Here is a 21,416-nt window from a genome sequence, read left to right on the forward strand (position 1 = left end):
TGAATTTTCGTTTCGTTTCTGGTTTTGTTAATGGTCGATGGCGAAATGGTTTCACGCATGAGGAACATTTTTTTTTTCAGCCGCACTTGCTGCAGCTGATTATGGATTCAGATCATTTCGCTGGCAATGAGTGCATTGCGCACGGAACAAGCGCTCATTTCCGCGTACCGTACAAGTGCATCGCGAAAGTGGTGAAAATATCCAATCAAAATTATATCCACTGCCTTCCGCGTAATCATTTTATTTTTTTATTATTGATCCGCTACACGGTTGATGTTTGTACATGAAGTACTAATTACTCTTTCACTTATCAACTCACTTTATTGCCATTAAAAAGCAACCGAAATGATAATTACCCTATAATGCAGCACAATTAGCAATATTAAATGTCATCCCGTTACCCTGCACAAACGAAGGAAAAAAACAAACGGAAACATATCTTTAACCCCACAACCAAACAGAGTCGCATCACCCCCAACCCCCACTCAGGGGTTCGCCGTGCCTGGCGCAGCGCGTGACGAAACAATAACAACGTTACCACCTCCAAAAAAACAATTGGCCGGTGCCGGTGCAAACCCAATCCAACCGCAGAAAGCAAACGAACGACCAAAATAAACGACACCAACCAATCGGAACCCACGGCCAACACCAACTATTTAACGACCGTTGCACAAATCATAGCGATCGGCCGTGATCATGCTAACGACGCCACCGATTGGAGCGTTCGCTGGCGACGCGGCACATGAAAAAGGGCCCAGTTCTCTCTTTATACTCGCGACAGATAAACAAAAGTGCCCTTCGATGTTGAGCGGTATGGTTCGCAATCGATTGTGTGTGTCTTTTTTTCATACATAAACCGGCACCCCGGCATGAAAAAGTACTCCCCTCAACACATAGCTGAACAGCGGACGAGTTCGAGCAGTTCCGAAGGTTCGTCGCTTAAGTCTTTTGTTTTGTCGCTTCGCCTCACAGTGCTTCATGTGACTGTGGTGCTTTTTTTTGGGTTTGTTGTTTGTCTCCGGTTTCAAACAAACCCGTCCGATGCCGAACCTGTCCGCTTCGCATCTTGCGCCCGTTTGTTTGCTTCTTTTCCATCCCCAGAGCTTGGCCGCGATTCGAGGCGGAGCAGAGACGACGAACCTTCTCACCCCCCGACGGTCTCGGCACGAAAAAGCTCCGATCGGTTTTGCGGAGCACACATGTGAAGCGAGTTCGTTTCTGGTTCGGATAGAGCCGCTGGAAAAGCCACACGCACACTTTTACACGTGTGAGCTTTCGCGGGCTTGGTGATCGCTTCTGCCGTGGTTCATTGCTACCGTGCTCAGGTGATCGGTTTCCGATGCTGCGCTACCGATCTGCTAACGCGCGTATGAGGGTTCGGAAGGGGTTTTGAGGAGAGAAAACAAGGGACAGGGAGGGGGGGACTTTATTTTTCCTCCCATGCTCTACGGTGGAGATCGGAAGGTCACGGCTGGAACGCGAGCATCTCGCGTGCCCAGTATCGATGCGAACGCTGAAACAAGTGGGTCCCCGCGGACAGGTATTGACTAGCATAGAGCGATCGGAAAGGTGTTTTGGTGATGTGTGTTTTGGGTACGTTCGCAGCCGGACGATGTTGAGCGTGTGAAGTTTTCGTTACATTTTCGTGAAAAAAAGGTGATCGATGTAAATGTCAATATGATTCACCAATGTGTCCTAAAACGTGTAGTTCCTATAGTGATCGTTTCGTGATCAGCAATGAACGTCAACATACGAAACTGAGTAATGTGATTTTGGTAATGTTATCCTATGAATGTGTATGTGTGTTAAAAGAAATTAATACTTTCTTGTAATTAAAATTAATCGGATCCCCACATAAACATATAGCACACAAAAAGGTGCAGAAAGAAAAAAAAATACACAGAGTGAAACATAAAACGACACGAAAAAAGGCAAGCAGCTTCACCGACCAGGCCGCATCGAGCTAAATAAAAACAAAAAAAAACATTCAACGCGTATCAACGTGCCACAGCTGCCACTGTTTTGTAGTTCGTACGTCAAGGATCGTGATTGATAACCGGTTAATTAAGCGCGCGGGATACCGTAGCGAGGGGAAGTTCGAGAGCTGCGAGGTGTCCCCTCCTGGGCCCGTAGACCGTGTCACCCGGTGGACACGATGGAGACGTGTGTTTTGATACCGCAGGAATTTGCCCTCGCCGTGACAGGTGTCGGCGCTCGTCACTCGCCGGAACAGACGGCCACCGTTTGGTCCAGCGTGCCGATTCCCCAGGGACGCCTGTGCTACCCATTCCAGGGCACGGTACGGATCGACAAGCTGGCCATCTATACCGCCCTGTCCGAGGATGATGTAAGTAGCTGATCCTTCACAGTTGAGTACCGCACGTACTGAATCTCTGCCATAATGCAATGCTCCCAAACGCCAGATTTACTCCATGATTTTTTTGTTTGCCCCATTCGCTCTATTTTGTGATGCTTTGCTGCACACTATTTTAGCTCGAAATGGTGATGTTTTCTGTTTTTGCCTTAAGACTTCTTCGTCGAGTAGGGGAGTGGGGGCCCGCGTTTTGATTCGCTGACCAGCGTGTGAGCAGCGATTGTGCGCAGCCGGGCGTAAAAGAAAAGAAACCCTATACGATCCCGATGACCGCGGGGGTGACCACCCTCCCATGACGGTGGGAAAAAACTTCTTGAAGACGCTTCCCCCCACACTGGGGTGTTCATTTTCAAGAACAATCGTACACCAAAACAGGGATCGGACCGACTTTTGTTCGCGACAATTAGAACTGTTGCCGTTTGCTTCTTTCCAAAGAAACTTCTTTTCAACCTCTCAGCTGCTTCTTGTGCGGAGTTGCAGCTAGAATTATAATTATGATCGAATTAAAATGCAAGAATTATGAGGGTGTCTAGGTGGTGGTTGTGTTGATTCGTGTTTTAGTTTTGTGGTCAAACTAACAAAAAAAACTCCCTAGCGCAACAGAGTGTTTCATCCCCTATTTTCATTCTACAACCACCATGGTCAAGGCGGAACTAGCTGCTTTTGATAAATATTCCCACACTTCCATCAGCAGGGAGAATGTGAAGTTAAGTTCTGAATGAATCACTTGTACCGTGCAGTTTGTTTTGTTAAAGAAAAACAAACGAAAGACGCCTATTGATGGTTTTGTTTTTTTGTTTAAGAGCGACAAGCAACTATTAACATTGCAACAACAGGAACTTCATTTACTTTATGATTGCGGGAGTGTAATCTCTGCCAGCGTTTACCCCACCATAACGCAATTTGGTCGAATGATCACTTTGTAAGTGTGATCTAATTTGAGGAGAAAGAAAACATGGCGTTTCTCTTCTCCCCTGCACGATAACGCACATAACGATCGAGTTCGCTCTATTAGGGCCCGTCCATCTCACTTTAATTAGACCGATAATGTCCCATTTCATCCCTCAGCCTTCCTTATTGAGAGCTAGCCTCCCGTGCCGCGCCAAAACCAGTTCCACAATTAATCAACGTAACGATCAGCAGTTCATTTACACTTTTTCTCCACACGGGTAACTTGCAACCGCGGAGAAAGGAGCGACCGAAACAAAAAAAAAACAGTGCACTCACAAATCAATTAAAATGCAACGTTCCATATGCAACTTGTCAGCGGGCACCCTGCGTCCGGCTGCTACACTCGATGCACTTTCAATTTCAACCTGAACCCATATGTTTCCCCCGGTAGCCCAACAACCACCCGACTAGTTTTCCACACAAACAAACGAAAGCAATTAAATCATCTGAAGACGCAAACGGCAAACAACTCACGCAAGTGAGTAGCAGATCACGTCCACCGCTGGTAGAAGCAACCTGTCCACCTGATGCTGCCAATGACCCGATTGCAATGACGGCAAAACCACCCCTTTGGATGTGATGCTACAGTTTTCCCACTTTGGAAGGAAGACAACAACAAAACCGTTCCATTTCTCTTTCTGTTACGGTGTGCGCGTACCGCTTTATGAGAAACCGCGTACCACGCAGAGAATGATGATGCTGTGCAATTGAATAATAGAGCAAAAATTCCACACAATCCCCACAGAAATAGACATGACTGCATCAATTAGCCGGCGAACAAAACCGGGGGCCCGACAAGACAAGTTCATGGGCTCGTGCTGGTGGCGGGCTAGGGCGGCAAACCCTCTTTATCGCACCCCATCGCAAACGGGTGCCAATAACCTCTGTGTGAATCGGTAGCACGATCCACAACTTGCACAATTTCCATAATCAAAGCACAGCGGCCTGATAAGCGGCCAATGAACCAGAGCTTGTTAGTGGCGTTGGATGTTGTTATTTCGGGTGCATTACTTTCACTGATCGATCAGATGCACACGCACGAGAGGGAGACTGTTGAAGGGATGACGATTTTGCATAATTTATTTCTGAAGCAATTGCCTCCCCGGCGAAGGGGTGAACTACCCCGGGCAGAGGGTGTAAAACACAGCCGAGCGTCACATAATGAAGCATAATTAAGTCGGATTGCGTCTTCGAGTGTCAGTGAATGACCTAAGCCGGTGGCAATAGTGGCATTAGCGAAACGACGGGAAATTGTCTCACAAACTTGAACTTGAAACCCGAGGTCCGACTTTGTGACACGAGGCGCACCACAAACGGAACGATGCGAAGCGGCATTAAAAGGCATTAAAAGCGCAAGAAGAATGGGTACCGGGCCAATTCGAGATAGATGGCGCCGATAATAACGATTTGGGACAGAAGTGCAGTAGAAGAGTGAGCGAAAACGAAAAAAGGTTCCGCCCGGTGATCGATCGGAAAAAGAGGCTAAACGAATCCGACCCAACCGTAACAAAAGCGAAGGTAGCATCGGGATGCCTCAGGATGGTTGTAAAGGAGGATCGTTAAGAACGGTGTTTTGCAGGTGCAGGTGCAGCATCGGATTTGATAGCGCTCCTATTTCCTGCGAACGGTCGCTAATTGATGACTTTTCGATGCGCTTTGGAAACGCTTCGGGTCGTTGCATCAACCAGTCGATCGATCCTCGAGTTCGGTTTTTGGGAAGGAAGGCGTGTGAAAGATTTCGGCAGGATAGGGGCAGGAATGTGAGTGCCGCATTTATGGCTTACCGGTTGGGGTCATAAATTCGTCGGCAGCGAAGAAAGAAATGATCGCTTCGATGGATTGTCTTGAGACTGGTCGAGCGAAGGAAGCGGAAAGCCTTGCAATTTGATCGCGCGTTTGGTCGTACGAATTCCCACAGTCGCGTTCGGCTCGGTGGACAGGGTCGCTTTTCGCTGTGACAACCTAATCAATGACAACTCGACACCTGGACAACGTGCTCGATATGCCTACACCTTGCTCTTGAGACAACGCGGCTCGGCTGAGGGCGTACGGGCGAACAGTCCACTTCCCAGTGTGTCGTTCTAGTAAACCCTGAGCCCGAATACCGCCAACGCCGGGCAAGAGGGAGTTCCGAGTTGTACGCATGCATTAAAGTACATTTTGAGACGTGTGGACACCTCTCCATAAAGGGTTCCATACGAGCTGCAGACAGTTGCAATGATAATAAATATCTTCTCCGCTTCGGCGAGCTGCAGTCGCCTTGAAAAGTATCGCTGGTTCTGGTGATGTGATCGTGGGATAGAGCTTAGGACGCGATCACCCAAGACGAAGTCCATCAAGCCGTATGTCCAGGTCGCAATGTGTGAATGTATTAATCAAAACCAACTATGACGCACGGCTATTTAGAAAGTCCTACTGATAGAGCGAAAACAAAGACCACCGAGACTTGGTTGATTGATTTTTAATTATTTCACCGCGATCGAGCCGTGTGAACTTTCGTTGCCCCAGAGCTACTGGGCAACTGAGCTCGGAGGTTGATCGACGGTTTGGAAGACACCTGATGCTGCTTCATCGATCATCGGAGAAACTGACATCGCATGACATCGATCGACTATGGATCGGGCGAAAGTCTTAACCTCACTTTCTGGATTATGTTTCCGTAACCGAATCCTTTTCCTTTCCCCTTGGATGGATGGAATGAAGGAATATCCCTCAGTCTTGCATCATGGTCACTGTTATTGATACTGGCAGTTTGCTCTTCTGGGTCGTGGTCAGGTGCCATACCGATACCCTTTCCTTGAGAAGGTCGCACGGTGGAAGGTCCATAAATTCTGTACTTAAGATCAGTGTCCTGAGAACCCAAACCAGCTCCTCCGGCAGTACATTGAGCGTGAGAACGTCGATGCGTCGATCCTCGGACGTCTGTCAGCTGTCGCCAATGGTAAAGAACATGCGATCGAAGGGAAATGGTGGAAAATCAAGGGCAAACACAGAAGTCAGTGCCAGTTGCATGTCAAAGTGTCCACTTCACAATCATAATCGTTCTCATCCGGTTTGCAGATGCAGCACACGCAACGTCCGAGAGCGCAGCAAAGAGCCGCCGACCTGCGACTCTGTTTGATCTGGTCCCTCCATTCTCATTCACTCGATCATCTGACAGTTATGGTTATTGAATTGGCAACCCATCGCGAGTTGTAAGCCGACCCCGCCGCACGCACACAAATACACTCGGGATCTTTATGATAATTGTGCAAATAAAGATTGGATTTTAGCGTCCGCTACCTTGGCTGGCCGGATTGCCAAGCCGGGGTCGGGTTCTCCGGTGTTCGGCCCGAGATGCAAATGAGTCGCGTGAATCACGGCGAACGACTGTGCGGATTGAGTTGTTGCGGAACAGCGGGACTTTCTCCGTGTGCATCTCGGTGCATGCGACAATGCACCAGAAGCAAACACGTTTCGAGTTTTGTAATTAAACAATTACTTAATTATGCATAATGCGCGAAGATACTGCTCTCAGTTGGGGTAACATACGGACCCGTCAGCGAAAACCAGAAACCATAGAGCCAAGCCTGTTGCCAAGAGCAACGATATCGTACATCTCTCCAAGAGTCGTTCAGTAGCTTCGGAGCATTGGTTTAGTTGTTCGAGTTGTGTTTGGGTCGTGGATCTTCGGCTCGGCTACCGCTCGAACGACTCAATCGCTAATAAAGACATCAGCGCACTGATCGAAGCGTTGGTCCCAAACTTTTGTTCGAAGGTGCTCTTACAACGGTTTAATTGAGTTTCCTCTCTCACACCTTCCCATCGCTTGTCGTCTCACGATGTAGAAGCCGAACCTCGCGGGCTTGCAGACCGACTGGAAGCCGTGACATTAGGATCCAAATTCAGTTGTTCTTGTAGCGAGCTCCTCACCCGGTGATCCCGAGATAAAAAGGCCGACCGTTCATTTGCATAAAAGACTCAGTGGGCTTCTTCGTGGTCCGAGTACATCACGACCAACCAGACAGTCGCTCTTAATCCTTCTGAAAGCCTTTCCTCGTACCTGGAAGCTGATCCCTGTGGCTCGAGACATCGAGTCTCGAAAGGCACCTCTGGAATCTGGTTGTGTAGAGTAAATTAATTGAAACGGAGGAATCTATTCTCGTGAGGCAGCGTATGGGCTTGCTGTTATGTTTGGAGCGTTGAATTGGCGGTTGCGATCGTCGCGACGAGATTTACGAGGGTCACACAGAAGCTTAAGCTCCCAGCCGGGCAGGGTGGCTCTCGCATGTGAGGAAGCTCTAAATTAGTGTCATTTGTCGGGTTCGGGGCTTGTTGTTCTTCCGCGTCGTAGAAACCAGCAGTTGGGTGATCGTTTTAGAGCTAATAAATATTAATTTGGAAGATAAATTGATCACGACTTTGGCCGGTGGTCGACGGAGGCCGCCACAAACAAAACCGAAAGCTCATTCCGCCTAATCAGAGGCCTTCCCGACCTGACGGACTGACCAACCAGGCCGGAAGAGCTAACTGGCTAGAATATCCGATAATGTTCTCGGTTGCGTTCATTACCGAAAATGAGTCAGGGCTTTTGTGGTGGAGTTATGCTTCTTTTGTTCTGGCCCAAATCGGTAATTCCCATGTTGGAGCTCATCTTTACGAAGAGTGCCTGTCGTTCGTTCCTTTGTGCGTTTGTTCACGTGAATGGGACGCGTGCCAAGGAGCTCATTCTAAGCAAATAATGAAAAAAGCTCTAACTCGAGTTGTGGTTAGCATCCGGGGAAGGAAATTGGAAAATCGTGATCATGTTGCAATTGTAAAGCGGCCGAGGCAGTCCTTGTTTCGGTTGCTCATTCCATCTCGCTCGCGTATTCTCATTCAATTTTTCGAGGGAGTATTCTAATCTGGGAATGTTTGTTGAAAATTCTATATGCGCTTGAAGGCAAGCTTCGAAATGAAGAATCGCCTACAAAATGAGCGTTTGAAACAAGAGTAGAAGATATTTGTACATTCGCTGCAGAACAAATGGCTCAATTCGGATGATGAACGTCGTTGCGCTTGTTGAGCCTCTGATACAGTAGTGCGTCTTGGATCGTATTTCAGCTAGATGCTAGAGTCTGATTGCGATCCCAGCGTGGGTCCATTTTGAAGCATTTGAGCGACGTGTTGAGGTTGTTCGGGAAGATGAAATCCACCCGTAGAATGGCGTCTCCCATGGCTCCGGAACAAATTGAAGTTTATGTGCGTTAAAATCTATCTCCTGCTGACCTCGAGCCACTCCAAAACCCATGATAACCCAACGGTAAGAAGAAACCACCACATAAACGAGCATCCCGTACACTGGCGAACGAGATCGACGAGCGATGCCGTGCTTTATTGGAGTCATTTTTATGGCAATCCGTTATTTTACTGCCGAAAGTCGATGGACCGAATATGTCTATCTCCGACTCGTATCTTCCCTTGCACTCTGATCCACCTGAAGTATCTCATTTAATGATGATCGTTCGCCCAGGATGCTATCGATCTTTATGGTTATTCTGGATAATCGGAAGGATCTGAGATGGGTGGATCAGCCGGTATGGGAGTAGTTTGTTTCGGAAATTAATAGGAGCCCGGTTCGGCCGTTTCCTATTCCACCGAAAATCTGATAATAAACGAATAAATCAATAAACCATCGTTTCGTACGATGGCCAATGGCCTCAGAACGCAGGAAGCAAAACTAGTTTCTAGCGTAGAACTCTTTCCCACATCATCGCGGGTACGGACAGTGTTCATGAGTTGGTCAGCTTCCAACGCAACATTCGCGCTGCAAAGCATCGGACAGTCTCATATTCATAAATCAAATGCGATAATTGTGCATAAATTGTCAAACACACAATTTGTTTTGCACTACCAGCTCGAGCTCAGAGTCTCGGATCGGGAATTGGGCGAGGCATCGCGGTCGGTGCTGTTGGGTTGTTGTCTGAGCTAGAATAAATCACCCACGGCTTGGAATGCAGACGAGTGGGAGCTATGGACTGATAAATCAGAGGACAATCAGCAGCGACAATTCTTCTACTCAACAGCAGCACTACTCGTGATCGTTGAGGAATGACCCTAGCACATCTCTTCAATTGTGTGTTATGTGTTTTGAAGTGATTTAAGTGGCCTTTTGAGATGACAGGATGTGATTTGCACAAATGGATTAACTCAGGAATGGTCTGTTATGTGGAGAGGATCAGAGGGAGGGATGGAGAGGGCCAGAGTCAGAGGGTCAAATGTCTTGCATATTTTCTCAGAGGCGAGTTATTTTGGGATCTATTTCATTTAAGAACATTTCACAGAATCGCTATTTGGTACAAATTTTTCATTTATCCATTCTTAAATATCAGACTGCTCGAATTCATCCCTTTACAGCCCAGTGTCGCATGGATCAAAGAGTTTTAAAACCTTGTCCTCATATACTTTGTGGAGAAGGAAGGGATCAGTAATCATCTCCAACATTTTCGGTCCAATGATGGCATTTGTTCAAGGTCTCGTAGGGACACAGTGCGATCCAACCAAAAAAAAGAGCTGCGAGAAAGACCCATCGTTTTATGGAATTCATCTTCCCGTTCGAAGGGTTTGTTGACTTCCCAGGAATCGGTAATGTCTTTCCATGCCCCGAAACGCCACTTCCCACCGCGAAAACCGTGTACGGTCAGCTACAGCGAAATTGCAAATTATGATCATCAATTTGGTATCATTTTGCGATCTTTTCCTTCCTGTCCCGGCAGGTGGCCCTCGAAATATATTATCCAACATTTGTAATTTCGATCTGTATCGATCGGATCATGAATGGTGCGGGCCTTTCTCGTTCATTCCGATGTCCACTTAGATATGTATCGCCTAGGGGCGTACGGAGGCAATGAGACGGCTCTTCGACAGGGTTCGACGGATGTTTACACTCGTTAAGCGTCTTCTTGGTCGTCCCGTCGCGGATGCGTGCTTGAGGAAGATGCGTGCTTGGGGCGTGGAATCGTAAAGTGACAATAGTTTAACGCTTCGCAACAAGGAAGGGCAATTGGGTCTAGCCACCCTCCGTGCTGAATGGTCGGTTTACGTGTCGGTGGTTACATGGTTGAGTAATTTTTCATAAATCACAAGGAGGGGAACCTTACCTGAGGCATTTGAAGCGGATAGTTCACCAGAGTGGAACGATGCGTATCCGCAGGTAGGGGAGAGAATAAAAAGGGGGCGTTAAAGAGTCATTAATTTAGACATTACGAGCTGTCATTGACGATGCATGTCGTCATCGTGTCAAGGGGTAAATCACACGTGTTGAGTGAAAGCGTACGATTTAACACAGGAAATAGCTATTTGTAGTCGTGTTGTCTCGTTATTGCCTCAATGCTTGTTAGTACAGCACATTAACCGTACGTTTACACTCCCTCCGTTACAGATTCGACACCGGTTTGGACTGTACGACGAGATCACCACTGTCAATGGACGAACGGTACGACACTGCAACTGGATCCGGTTCCTGCGAGTGTCGGAAACGTACGGCCCACAGGTGAACGTGGTCTGCGCCAAGGTGAAAGGTGAGCCGATCTACGAAATCGTGAAGGCGATCCCGTCGCATCAGGAGCTGGTCGTCTACTATCTGCCCGAGGGCCCCGAGGAACTGTTCTTCATCCGGATGCGTAGCCAGCTGTATCGCCAAACGATGGACTCGATTCTCGAAGGTAAGCAGCGCCCTCTGTACGGCCCCCAGATTCCATTTAAGGCGAGTCGCCGTAGAAACAAAAGCCCTCGTTCGAGATCATCTCGAGACTATCTGCGATAGCATTCATTTCACCCATCACACGTACAGCTCCCAGCACACGCACACACTCGCTCGCTTCGTACCGGGGTGAGCGATTTTGCGTAATAAATAAAATAGTGATTTTATCAATAATAGCCGGCTCTCGTTTGTGTAATCGGGATCGCGGGTTTCGGAGGTCGTGAGTTGTGGCTCCAGCACACCAGGTCCAGGAGGACGCGGCCCCGAAAGAGAGCTTAAATTAATACACACAAATGAGTGTTGTGTTTCTTAACAAGAAAATAATTGAAATAATTCGGTAGATTACCCTTCGAGATTATTGGGTCGCGATCGCGGGACGTTGGCATTCCCGTTCGGTGCTCAGGTCCGGGAGAATTTCGCAGTCTGATGGCCATTTCCTTTGTGCAGTTACAGCTGCATTTGTTGCACCTTTTCCGCTTGGGCGCAGTGCTAACTCAAAGGCATTTATAATGATCTCCTTTCTGGAGCCGGGGAGTTGCTTCTGGGAAGAGAGTTGCCTCAGCCGTAGCAAGGCACCCGCGAGAATCGGGAGTAATTAAGCCCGAAACTGATTTCCATAACACTTTGGCATCGCACAGACCCGGGTGGGAATTAATTTGCTGTCACCAGGTTTACGGCCAGGAAACTTACCGGTTGCAGCGAGTGTTTGTGAGCGAAATGATAAAACTCCCGACTGCACAATTAATGAAGCGGTGCGAAATGAATGAGCTAGATTAGCGCTAATGATCGTCGATTAATAAACGAGGCGTTAAGTGTAGCAGCTTGCGGGATCTCCGAGGCCCTACGGAGTGTCCGAGTGTCGAGAGAGTTTGTGTGTCGTGAACAAATACGCATGTTGCGATCAGCGTTGTGCGATCACTTATCGGATGTTTGTTTTCCTTCCCAACGCCAATTCACTGCAGACTCACCGCTGGACCTTTCGACGTCGCTCCTGTCGAGGGTGATGCTACCGATCTCACCGTCATCGGGCGCCGAAGATGAACACAAGTCGGTGTCGGGCGACGACTCATCGATCTCGATCTCGTCCGGAGCGAGCACCGGTGGGGATCGGTGTGATGGTGCGCTGGATCTCGAGCTGGCGGCGATCTCCACCGGACCCGGGTCCCGCGCGTCGCCCAAGGCGCGTCCTACGGCCCGTTCCGAGCGGGCCATGTTACCGTGCGAGGTGTGCGGAAAGGCGTTCGATCGTCCTAGTCTACTGAAGCGTCACATGCGCACGCACACCGGCGAAAAGCCGCACGTGTGCGGTGTGTGCGGCAAGGGCTTCAGTACGTCCAGCTCGCTCAACACACACGTCCGGATACATTCGGGCGAAAAGCCCCACCAGTGTCAGGTGTGCGGCAAACGGTTCACCGCCAGCTCCAACCTCTACTACCACCGGATGACGCACATCAAGGTAAGGCAGCGAAAAACCATATTTTAGGTTTTGTTTTTCCTCCATCCAGCAAAATTTAGTCCAGCGGAATAAAAGGTCGCACCATTCAGCGATCGTCCAAGTAATTAAAACATTTATCCCTCCTTATCGATTTTTACGAGCCGTCTTTAGATTCGCCACATTCCCTTTTTGCCTTTTGCCCGAAATCACCAATGCCGTCTGTGTCAAGAGCCTCCCGTATTTCTCGAAACAGCACAACAGTTCGTGTTTTTTTATGATTATTAGCCACGTTAATTACCACCCGGCAAGCTATCCCGGGGGACCGGACGGTTGCAACCATCCGGTAGGGATATAAACCGAATGCACTCCGGGGATACGGTTTTGCCATACGGTCTCATCATTTGCAATCAAAGAAAATTTCTCAATTTTCGCAAGTCAAGACGCTACACAGACGGCAGAATGCGGTCAGGCGACGATTCTGAATGATTCGCACCGGGCGAAACCCATAAAACCCGTTTATATCTCTGGCAAACGGTCAGTTTCATCTACCGAACCGGTGTCCCCTGCTATGTGTGTGTGTGTGTGTGTGTGTGTGTGTGTGTGTGTGTGTGTGAGAGTGCTTGCAAGCAAGTCTTTTGGAACTTAATTAAAAAGAATTTATTAAAAAGATAATTAGACTGGTTTCTGCAGGGTAGAGAAACTGCCGTACTGCCGTGCCATACGAGTCAACTCGCAGTGCGATACGATGGGAATGCAAGCGCAGATCGGTCCATTCCTGGTCGAACCGTTCGAATCTTGCGTCGATCCCATCAATCAAAGTCAGCTTCAATGTTGTCACCCCGGTACGATGTTCTACCTCCTGGCACGGTTCCCCCGCACACCGCGCTACGATACCCATCCCATGATCGATTGAGTTGTACTGGATCCGGTGTCCACGGTTTAGATCTCCCGTCATCTTCCGAGATCAAGCCCGAGATACAGCTCAAAGCTTGGTACAATATCAAACGAGACGGAGTTTTGGGGGGCTGTTGAGCTTGTTTTGCTACACGTTCATACACCTTCAACACCGTTTCGGGACACTGAGTTCCAAAAACCGCAAAAGGTCACCTCGAACGTCGCACGGGTGAAGTTTTGTCACAATGGGAAGCATGAAACCGGAGACTCGATAAGATATTATATCCAGACGGACAGTTTTGAATTCCCAATAACGAAAACACACGGGCCATACCCGGCCGATAAGGGCTGGCCAATTTGTGTGCTTAATTATGCTTGTTTTTTTTTTTTTTCGATGGCCGATAAAACTGATTAGAGTCGACTTTTGCTGGTGGACTAATATAATATGATAAAATATATTCTTTCTTTAACGTCACTTTCTTGCATGAAGATGTCGTTCTGCTAATGTTTTAATAATAACAATTATAAAAGGAAAACTGATACAGTGAGGAGAAGTTTGTTGTGTCCTTCGGGTGCAAAATATCTCGCGACGTATGGTTGGAAAGCAAAGTGAAACTAATTTCCAATATAAACATTCATATTTCCCTGATAAACACAGAAGAAGACAAAAAAACCCTCAATCCTGAATGAAGCCATTCCGTTTCGGTAATGGACCGGTTTTGTAAAAACTGCACAATCAGGAGCAGTAAGAGCAGGGAGAGAGTTCATTAAGGAAGCAAAACAGAGATGGTAGCCGGTGGTGCTGTTTCGTACGATTTAACTTCCACCCTTAAACGCTGGATCCTTGGCTTCTGGATGTTTGGAAGGCAATCGGGGCAACGGCATAAAAATATCCCAAAGTTAAAAAGACACACAATCATAAAAGTGCCGCATTGCTACAACCCAATGCGAGGGCCAGTGACACAAAGTCAACAGACGGGGCAACCAGAACGGCCGAATCGAGACCTCGGCGATAATGCACCATTTACGTTATGACCCCGTAGCATTTTCGGTGTGTGTCAATATACTTTTCGCGACAGTTTCACGTACGGATATACCTGAGAGTGTTTTTTTTTTTGTTCCTCCGCCCGGGAGTTCCACCAACACGTACCCGGAACGAATCTCGAACATCCTTCCTTATCCTGCATGGGTTTACCTTTACCGGTGATTTTACCGGCGGTGGATGAAAAGAAACAAAACCTCACAACCGTCCGAAACACAACGCTCAGTGCCATTTGGCCGTACCTGTTTGATATTATTGCTCACTCACCGAGCGGCTGGCCATGGCAATCCATTTGCGCAGGAGCATTATTTGTTCGGTGCGTACGACTGCCCCGTATCGGCTTCCGGGGAGTAATCTCACCAGAAGCTGCGCTCCAGCTGTAGCGAAAGCACATAATCGAAAGTGATGCCACTGCTGTGTGTGCTCCCCATCGGTAGTCGCGCATGCACGGTATGAAGCCGAATGCGGTGCACGATTAAGAACGTCGTGAGTTACGAGCCTATTAGTGAGATATGCTTTGATGCGATGCCGGCAAATATGTGGCAGTTTTTTTCACCGGAGATTTAACAAACTGTTGGCAAATAAATGGCCACAGTGGAGTGAGCAATTTTAGGGGACCTTTTACACTCCTGGTATTGGGATTGGGAAGTCCAGAGAGCTCTTGCAATTCTCAATAATTGAAGTCATTCCTCAGATGTTGATCAAAATTAAAAAACTTGTGATTCTGAGCTGTTCGCATCAACCAGTGGAAACAGCATATCCGCATCCGTACAGCTGATGTTAATGCACTTAAGGACGATTATGGGATCGTTTCCCGACAAAAAACAGCAACATTTGTTAGATACAAGAAAGCACCCCTTCTCAACCCTTCTCACATACGCACACCACAAAAAAAATACATCCGTTCCCGAACGGTCGACAGGTTGATTGCCGGTAATCATAAACCAATAAAAACTGAAACAATCCTTCCATAATCAAACCGGGAAGATCCAACGCACGAACTGCATTTGAAACCCATCCATGTCGGGTGGATCGGCGAGAAAAGGACATAACAAAAATCGGGCTGGGAAGATTTTTATCCGAAATTCCTGTCCAGAAACATACCGACAGCAGGCCACACCTGCCGTAAAAAATGCTCGTATTGCATCCGTTTCGGGACGGTCGTTTCTTTCCTCTCTATGATTCCGAATGATACAAAATAAAACCTTTTAGAATCGATTTTTATCATTCTGCTTTACAATACTGTTTAAATACAAGCGTTTTCATTCCCCCCCGGAATGGGAATCTACCCCTGTCTCCCTTATATGAAGCAATTGATTCTAACTGCCCTTGTGTTCTCGTACTTTCTATCTTAACTTTTACAAATACAGGATAAACCGCACAAATGCAGCCTTTGCTCCAAATCCTTCCCCACGCCGGGCGATCTCAAATCGCACACCTACGTCCACAACGGTTCCTGGCCGTTCAAGTGTCACATCTGTTCGCGGGGCTTCTCCAAGCAGACCAATCTCAAGAATCATCTCTTCCTGCATACCGGTAAGTACAGTGAGTGTCCAGCATTATTACCCATCCGGCTAGTACGGTAGTACGCTACGAGAAACATTTCCGTTGTCCGATCGGGGAACGTTCTCCACGTTTCACTTTTAAACGATAAAGAAGACTGGCAAATGGTTCACTCACCTGTTCGTTAGTGAAAACATTAACAAAAGCCCCCGAGGAGGGAGCGGGAAAACAAAACGAAAAGAGGAACTTGGAACTCCAGTGTGTGTGTGCGCAGTCTTCCGTTTTCGCAGCGCTTGAAGGACATGCACATGGCGTTGGCCGATTGTTATTGTTAAGGGCCACATTGCGTTCCGTCCGTTGCACGTTTTGCGTGTGCGGCGGAAACATTTGGCTTTCGACATGCTTGATTTAGGGCCGGATCTTCGAAAGGAACCGGTAACCACCAACACTAAACTCCAATTTATTGAGGGCATTTCGGGTCCTGCTGGTCGACGCGGACAGCCATATGCAGTCAGGTTGCTGTGGTGAGTGTGGTTCGACACCAAACAAAAAAACAAGACAAAAAAGCCCCTCCAGGGCTGAAGGGGAAACGTTCAAAATAAAAAGGATAGATTTGGAAGGAACAGGAACAGCAACAAAAAAAAAACCCCGAGCTCGGAAGAGTCAAGTGGTTCATTTGTTGGCGTGATCGAAGATCATCACCACCACCAGCAACGGTGCAGTTGCAGGTACACGCAATGCATATAAAAAACGGGATAAACGTAAAGGACGGACAGGACCGTCCCTATATATGTGTGAACCAGGCAGAGCAGCCCGCACATCCTTGTTCAAATTTCTCTTTAACGGCCATCCGCTTCCTGACTTCCTGACGTGCTGTAGTGCCATGCTGGTCTGTTTGCAGTCGATTGTCGTTGTGATCCCTTTTCCTTCCTCTACTCAAAACCCCATCTTCACGCAAGATAATATTTTTATAATCCACGATAAATGCAGTGCTGGAATTTCGATGTGGGTGAAGGGTGTTGATACGGGCTATTCTTGTCCTGGTCTTAATATGAATCCTATTTCCTCTGCAGTGAAGTTCCCACCAGTGCAAGTTAATTGAGGAAATGAGTAACGTGAGATAAAGCGAAACGTAACGAAGTCCGCTAGTCGGGATAGGAAGCCCCCGGGGCAAAAAGGACCCGAACCTGTCCATCATAGTCCATTGCGAGAAACACAGCTTTCACGCCATTGTTTTGATTGATGGCGGCCATTTCTAACGTGGCAGCAGGCAGGATCTCGTCGACGGTTGTTTCCCTCCGATAAGCTTTGAAGGATTAAGATTAATTTCTAGAAAGCCTTGCGTATAATACTAGCCCCCTGATCGAGGCTGGATCTTGAACGTATTCTAGAGAGAGCACGCACGCTATGATAGCTCTATTAGAACGCCTGCTAGGATGGTATTAATCCAGCACGGCACGAAGGATCACTTTTCTCACGGTTCGACTGGAAGATTGGATGAAAAAGAATGACGTAAAACAATCAAATAACGCACGATAATCACCACGCAACGATTAGAAGGTGATCTGGTACCAAACACCAGAAGTCTGATTTTTGACTTATACCCCCTGATCATGCGCTTCTTAACTACTACAACTAATGCTTAGACACTGTACACTGGTGATGCAAAAAAAAGCTTTTAATTTTCTATAAATCATCATCTGCATTCAGCCCAAAACAGTAGCCCAACCGGGACAGCTATGAAGAGGTTTAGGAATATTTATGCTACAGCTCCAATGCTTCACGATCGGTCGGGTTGGATAATTTCCCCTCCATTAATTACCATAAGCCATAATTAATCAGCCAACGAACGGCGCGTTTCTCGGTGCGAGAACACCCGTAAATCCTTTTTTAACCTCACTTTACCGTTCCCCCTCCAACAACATCCTGGCCGCGGCACGAGATGATGTGCACTCTCCATCTCTCTCGAGGGAAAGTCGAGCAATGGTATGTGTGTATTAGCAAACTCGTTCCCCACGGTGGGAGATATTAATTGCCTACCGTATCGTATCGTGTCCCGGGGGTCTGATCAGATTCTAGAACGGATAATAGACAATCCGTAAGGCAATCCTCCCGCACGATTGGCGCCGTACAGTTGAGCGATTAGACGAGAAAGGTTGTGGTGGTCATCTTAGAGTTAGTTTTATTTGTTTTTTTGTCTCATTATTAGGTATTAAATTAAGTTTCAAATTATGCAAAGGAAAATTAATGAAACTTACGCAAAGAACTTTTTGAGTGTCTTTGATGACACTCCAGTGTCATTCTCATGATGTGACCAGACCACTGAAGCTGATGTCGATCTTATAACATTCAAATATTTCAAGGTGATTGTTCCACCAAGAATTGTGCATTGACAAATATCCAAGTAGAGATGAAAGGATAGAGCATACAAAAAGCAGCACGTTCCATCTAACCTGAACTTTACAACAAACCTAACGTAAGCATTACAGTTCATATTCTTCCCGTGGCATCGAAGGGCCAACCTTAGAAGGCGGGATCCGTCAAAGATTCACGATCTGCCACAAACCGCCACCAACACCACCACGAGCACGAGATTGATCTCTAGCTGGAGAACGGTGTGCGAGAATACGATTAATATAAATTATAACGAAAACACAATAATTTAATACGCGCCACCACACACGCAGCAAATGCGCGCTTCGGCAGTACCACAGGTACCACAGGAACCAGTTACTCCGCAGCCGACGAAGTCGTGCCCGACGGTTCTGTTGTTTTAAGTAAAGCTCTCACCGGTGATGGCGTAAAAAAAAACCCGACTCGAAGGATGGTTGGGGCATTGGTAAGGAAGCTGACCGAAGAAGAAATTAAAACTAAATTGGTTTTCTCTATACCAGCACCATTTGCACCTCGTTGCCTGCGATCTACGGTTCCATTTCCATAGATCAACCGTCCTGACCTCTCCACCACCTGTTTCACCGGTACAAACACACATACACACACACGCATACAATGCGCGCGCCACACGGCTCCCATATAGGTCAATCGGTGGAGAGAACGCAGAAGGCAGAATCCTCTTTTGTGCCGCTGGGGTGTATTCGAATGGTCGGACCGTCGTGCGTCTTCACCGTGCTCTGGATGTCGTGATTTATCTGTCTGGCCTTCCCGTTCGCCCCAGCGATTGTGACGGGCAGCGCTGCCGGCGAACGCCCTACGCCTTCCCCACCTTCTCACACTTCTCATCTGCCCTTCCCGAGCACCCCCCAAAACCACAATTCAATCTCATTCGCGATGGTTGGTAGCAGCAATCACGCGGTAACCGATGGAACCGTTTGGGCGCAAACGCGAGACGCTGTTTTGTGGTGATGAGGATGCATGATGATCATGCTGACGATGATGCTGCCGTTTCGGGTGCCCACCCGGGTTCCGCCGTCACCGGGTTTGCCGAAAACTAAATCAAACTCACGGCACGACGATCACCGCAGGGCGAGCAAGAAACTGCAGGAGAACATCCCAGGGGCGTTCCGTTTTGGTTCGTGGTGCATGAAAGGTGCACGATGGAGATCATTGAATATTGTGCGGCAAAAAATGGCCGTGCTTTACGTTTTTTACCTTTTTTCCCCCCGTGGTGGACACGATAGGGGGGAGCATTTTAAATGGGAATAAAATAAGCGCATGCATCGCCAAGGTGACAATCAGGCACGGTCCCATGTCCATCGTCACAAACAGGCTCCATAAGATGATTCATTACATTTTTTTTTTCATTCATGTCGCAAAGATAGCCCACCGCAACATTATGCATCGGCAAAACCACAAACGTTCCCCCCATCATCAAAAGAGACCCAAAACGTTCGATGACTAGCGTGAATACTTCACGTCCGTACATTGGATCCACTTTCCATGCATCTCCACCATCGTCAAAACTGCCCCTAAGGATGGTACGGGAATAAAAATTAACTTCGATCCTCCCTTTTCCATCCAGATATCCCCTTGTCAGCCCACTCCGTTAAGTTGGATCGGAGCAAAGCGAAGTAGCTAAAACGATTAACGGAGAAATATTTATACACGGGACGGCAGGATCGGCCAAAAACAGGCTACGAATTGATAAAGTTCGGTAGCAGCCTTTAGCGTTCTGTTATTGCATTCTTTTTTTTCGATAAATGGGTTCAAGTTTGATGTTAGTATCGTTGCATCGGACAGGAAAATTGGTGTTACGGTTCTTACATCGCATCGCTTGTTGACACTTTTCGTGCTTGAGTTGAGTTATTTCTAACTAGAAATATTATTTCTTTTCTTTCAAATAAAAATAAATGTATAACTTGAGTTTATCTAACCACAAACTTCATCTCTTTCTCCGCCGCAGGTGATAAGCCACACGTTTGCGATGTGTGCAAAAAATCCTTCGCGCTTGCATGCAATTTGAAAGCCCACATGAAAACCCACGAAGGTACGTTAGACCATTGCGAAACTCAAATACCAAAATTTACTTTACAACTCTAACCCGTTTCATTCCATCTTCAATCTCATCAGAAAACCCTTCACCCGAATCGGAGATCGACGTGGACAGTGATCTGCGCAGCGATGGGGAGGAGATTGGTCCACTGTTTGGCTATGAAAAACCCGACGAAAGGCTGCCCCGGTATCACTGGAGACATTCGAAAGCGGAACCAATTGCAAGGAGTCGCTAAACCTCCCAGCAGCGGACAAAAGGTCCCAACGCGTCCCGCCCATCAAGAATTATAAAGGCTGTACAACAACATTAGTTAGATTATGGTCCATACCAATAACATTTAAAACATTGACTGACTCGCAACGAAATATGTTTTGATATTTCACTGCAAATCCCCACAAACGGAAAATCCTTTATTTCATTTTCTATTTAATTTCATGCGTTGCCAGGAGTAGAATGTGTGGAAGTGATGTAAATAATATTTATTCAATAGAAATAGGAAAGGCTTCAAAAGTAACCTTTAATGTTAACACACTACACAAAACTATTGTAAAACTGCATAACAAAAATGCAGTGAAACCTTTCTATGATTCGATAAAGAAGAAAAAACAAACACAAAACTCCCCAGTGTGGACCACATTAATGCCAACCCACACCGAGTACGGTGTTTAGCAAGTGTGAAAATAACTTATTACAACTTGATAGTCCATTAAAGTAAGCTCCACTAATTACATAAATCAAACTGAACAGATCCGAAATGTAACAGACAACTTCGGGCTCGTTGGAAGGCGCAGCAGAAGGGGTACTTTGCAGTACACGAGACTAAAAAACCTTAGGTGACAAATTGGTCGATATCTATAAATCTCTCGGTTGTGTACATGTGTGTGTCAATTGCCCACGGGTCTTTGATGAATGCGTGGGGATAAGTATGCATTTCAAGCGCATATTAATCCGCTCGCGCAACGATCTATCGTCAGCCCTTTGCATACGGTTTCAGTTCCACTGTTACCCTTCTTCTATTACTAACCGGCGGGAGAAACTGAACCGGAA

The 21,416-nt window shown here is 47.2% G+C and overlaps 1 protein-coding gene across 1 annotated transcript; it reads left to right on the plus strand.

Annotated features, from left to right (window-relative positions):
• The first annotated feature begins 2,121 nt into the window (after window positions 1–2,121).
• On the plus strand, window positions 2,122–20,720 carry LOC128304430 (zinc finger protein 391-like). The gene is made up of 6 exons (XM_053041619.1): window positions 2,122–2,347; window positions 10,725–11,007; window positions 12,008–12,501; window positions 15,787–15,952; window positions 20,280–20,363; window positions 20,447–20,720. The coding sequence occupies exons 1-6, from the start codon at window positions 2,156–2,158 to the stop codon at window positions 20,602–20,604; spliced, it is 1,377 nt and encodes a 458-aa protein (XP_052897579.1). The 5' UTR covers window positions 2,122–2,155; the 3' UTR covers window positions 20,605–20,720.
• Window positions 20,721–21,416: the final 696 nt, after the last annotated feature.

Source organism: Anopheles moucheti, chromosome 3 (genome assembly GCF_943734755.1).
Source record: "Anopheles moucheti chromosome 3, idAnoMoucSN_F20_07, whole genome shotgun sequence".
Lineage (NCBI taxonomy): Eukaryota > Metazoa > Arthropoda > Insecta > Diptera > Culicidae > Anopheles > Anopheles moucheti.

Bases quoted from the DNA above. Each gene is read 5' to 3' on its own strand.
- LOC128304430 (XM_053041619.1), top strand. From the start codon at position 2,156: ATGGAGACGTGTGTTTTGATACCGCAGGAATTTGCCCTCGCCGTGACA. The intron at 11,008-12,007 runs GTAAGCAGCGCC...AATTCACTGCAG, and splicing joins GATGGACTCGATTCTCGAAG to ACTCACCGCTGGACCTTTCG. The intron at 12,502-15,786 runs GTAAGGCAGCGA...TTACAAATACAG, and splicing joins ACCGGATGACGCACATCAAG to GATAAACCGCACAAATGCAG.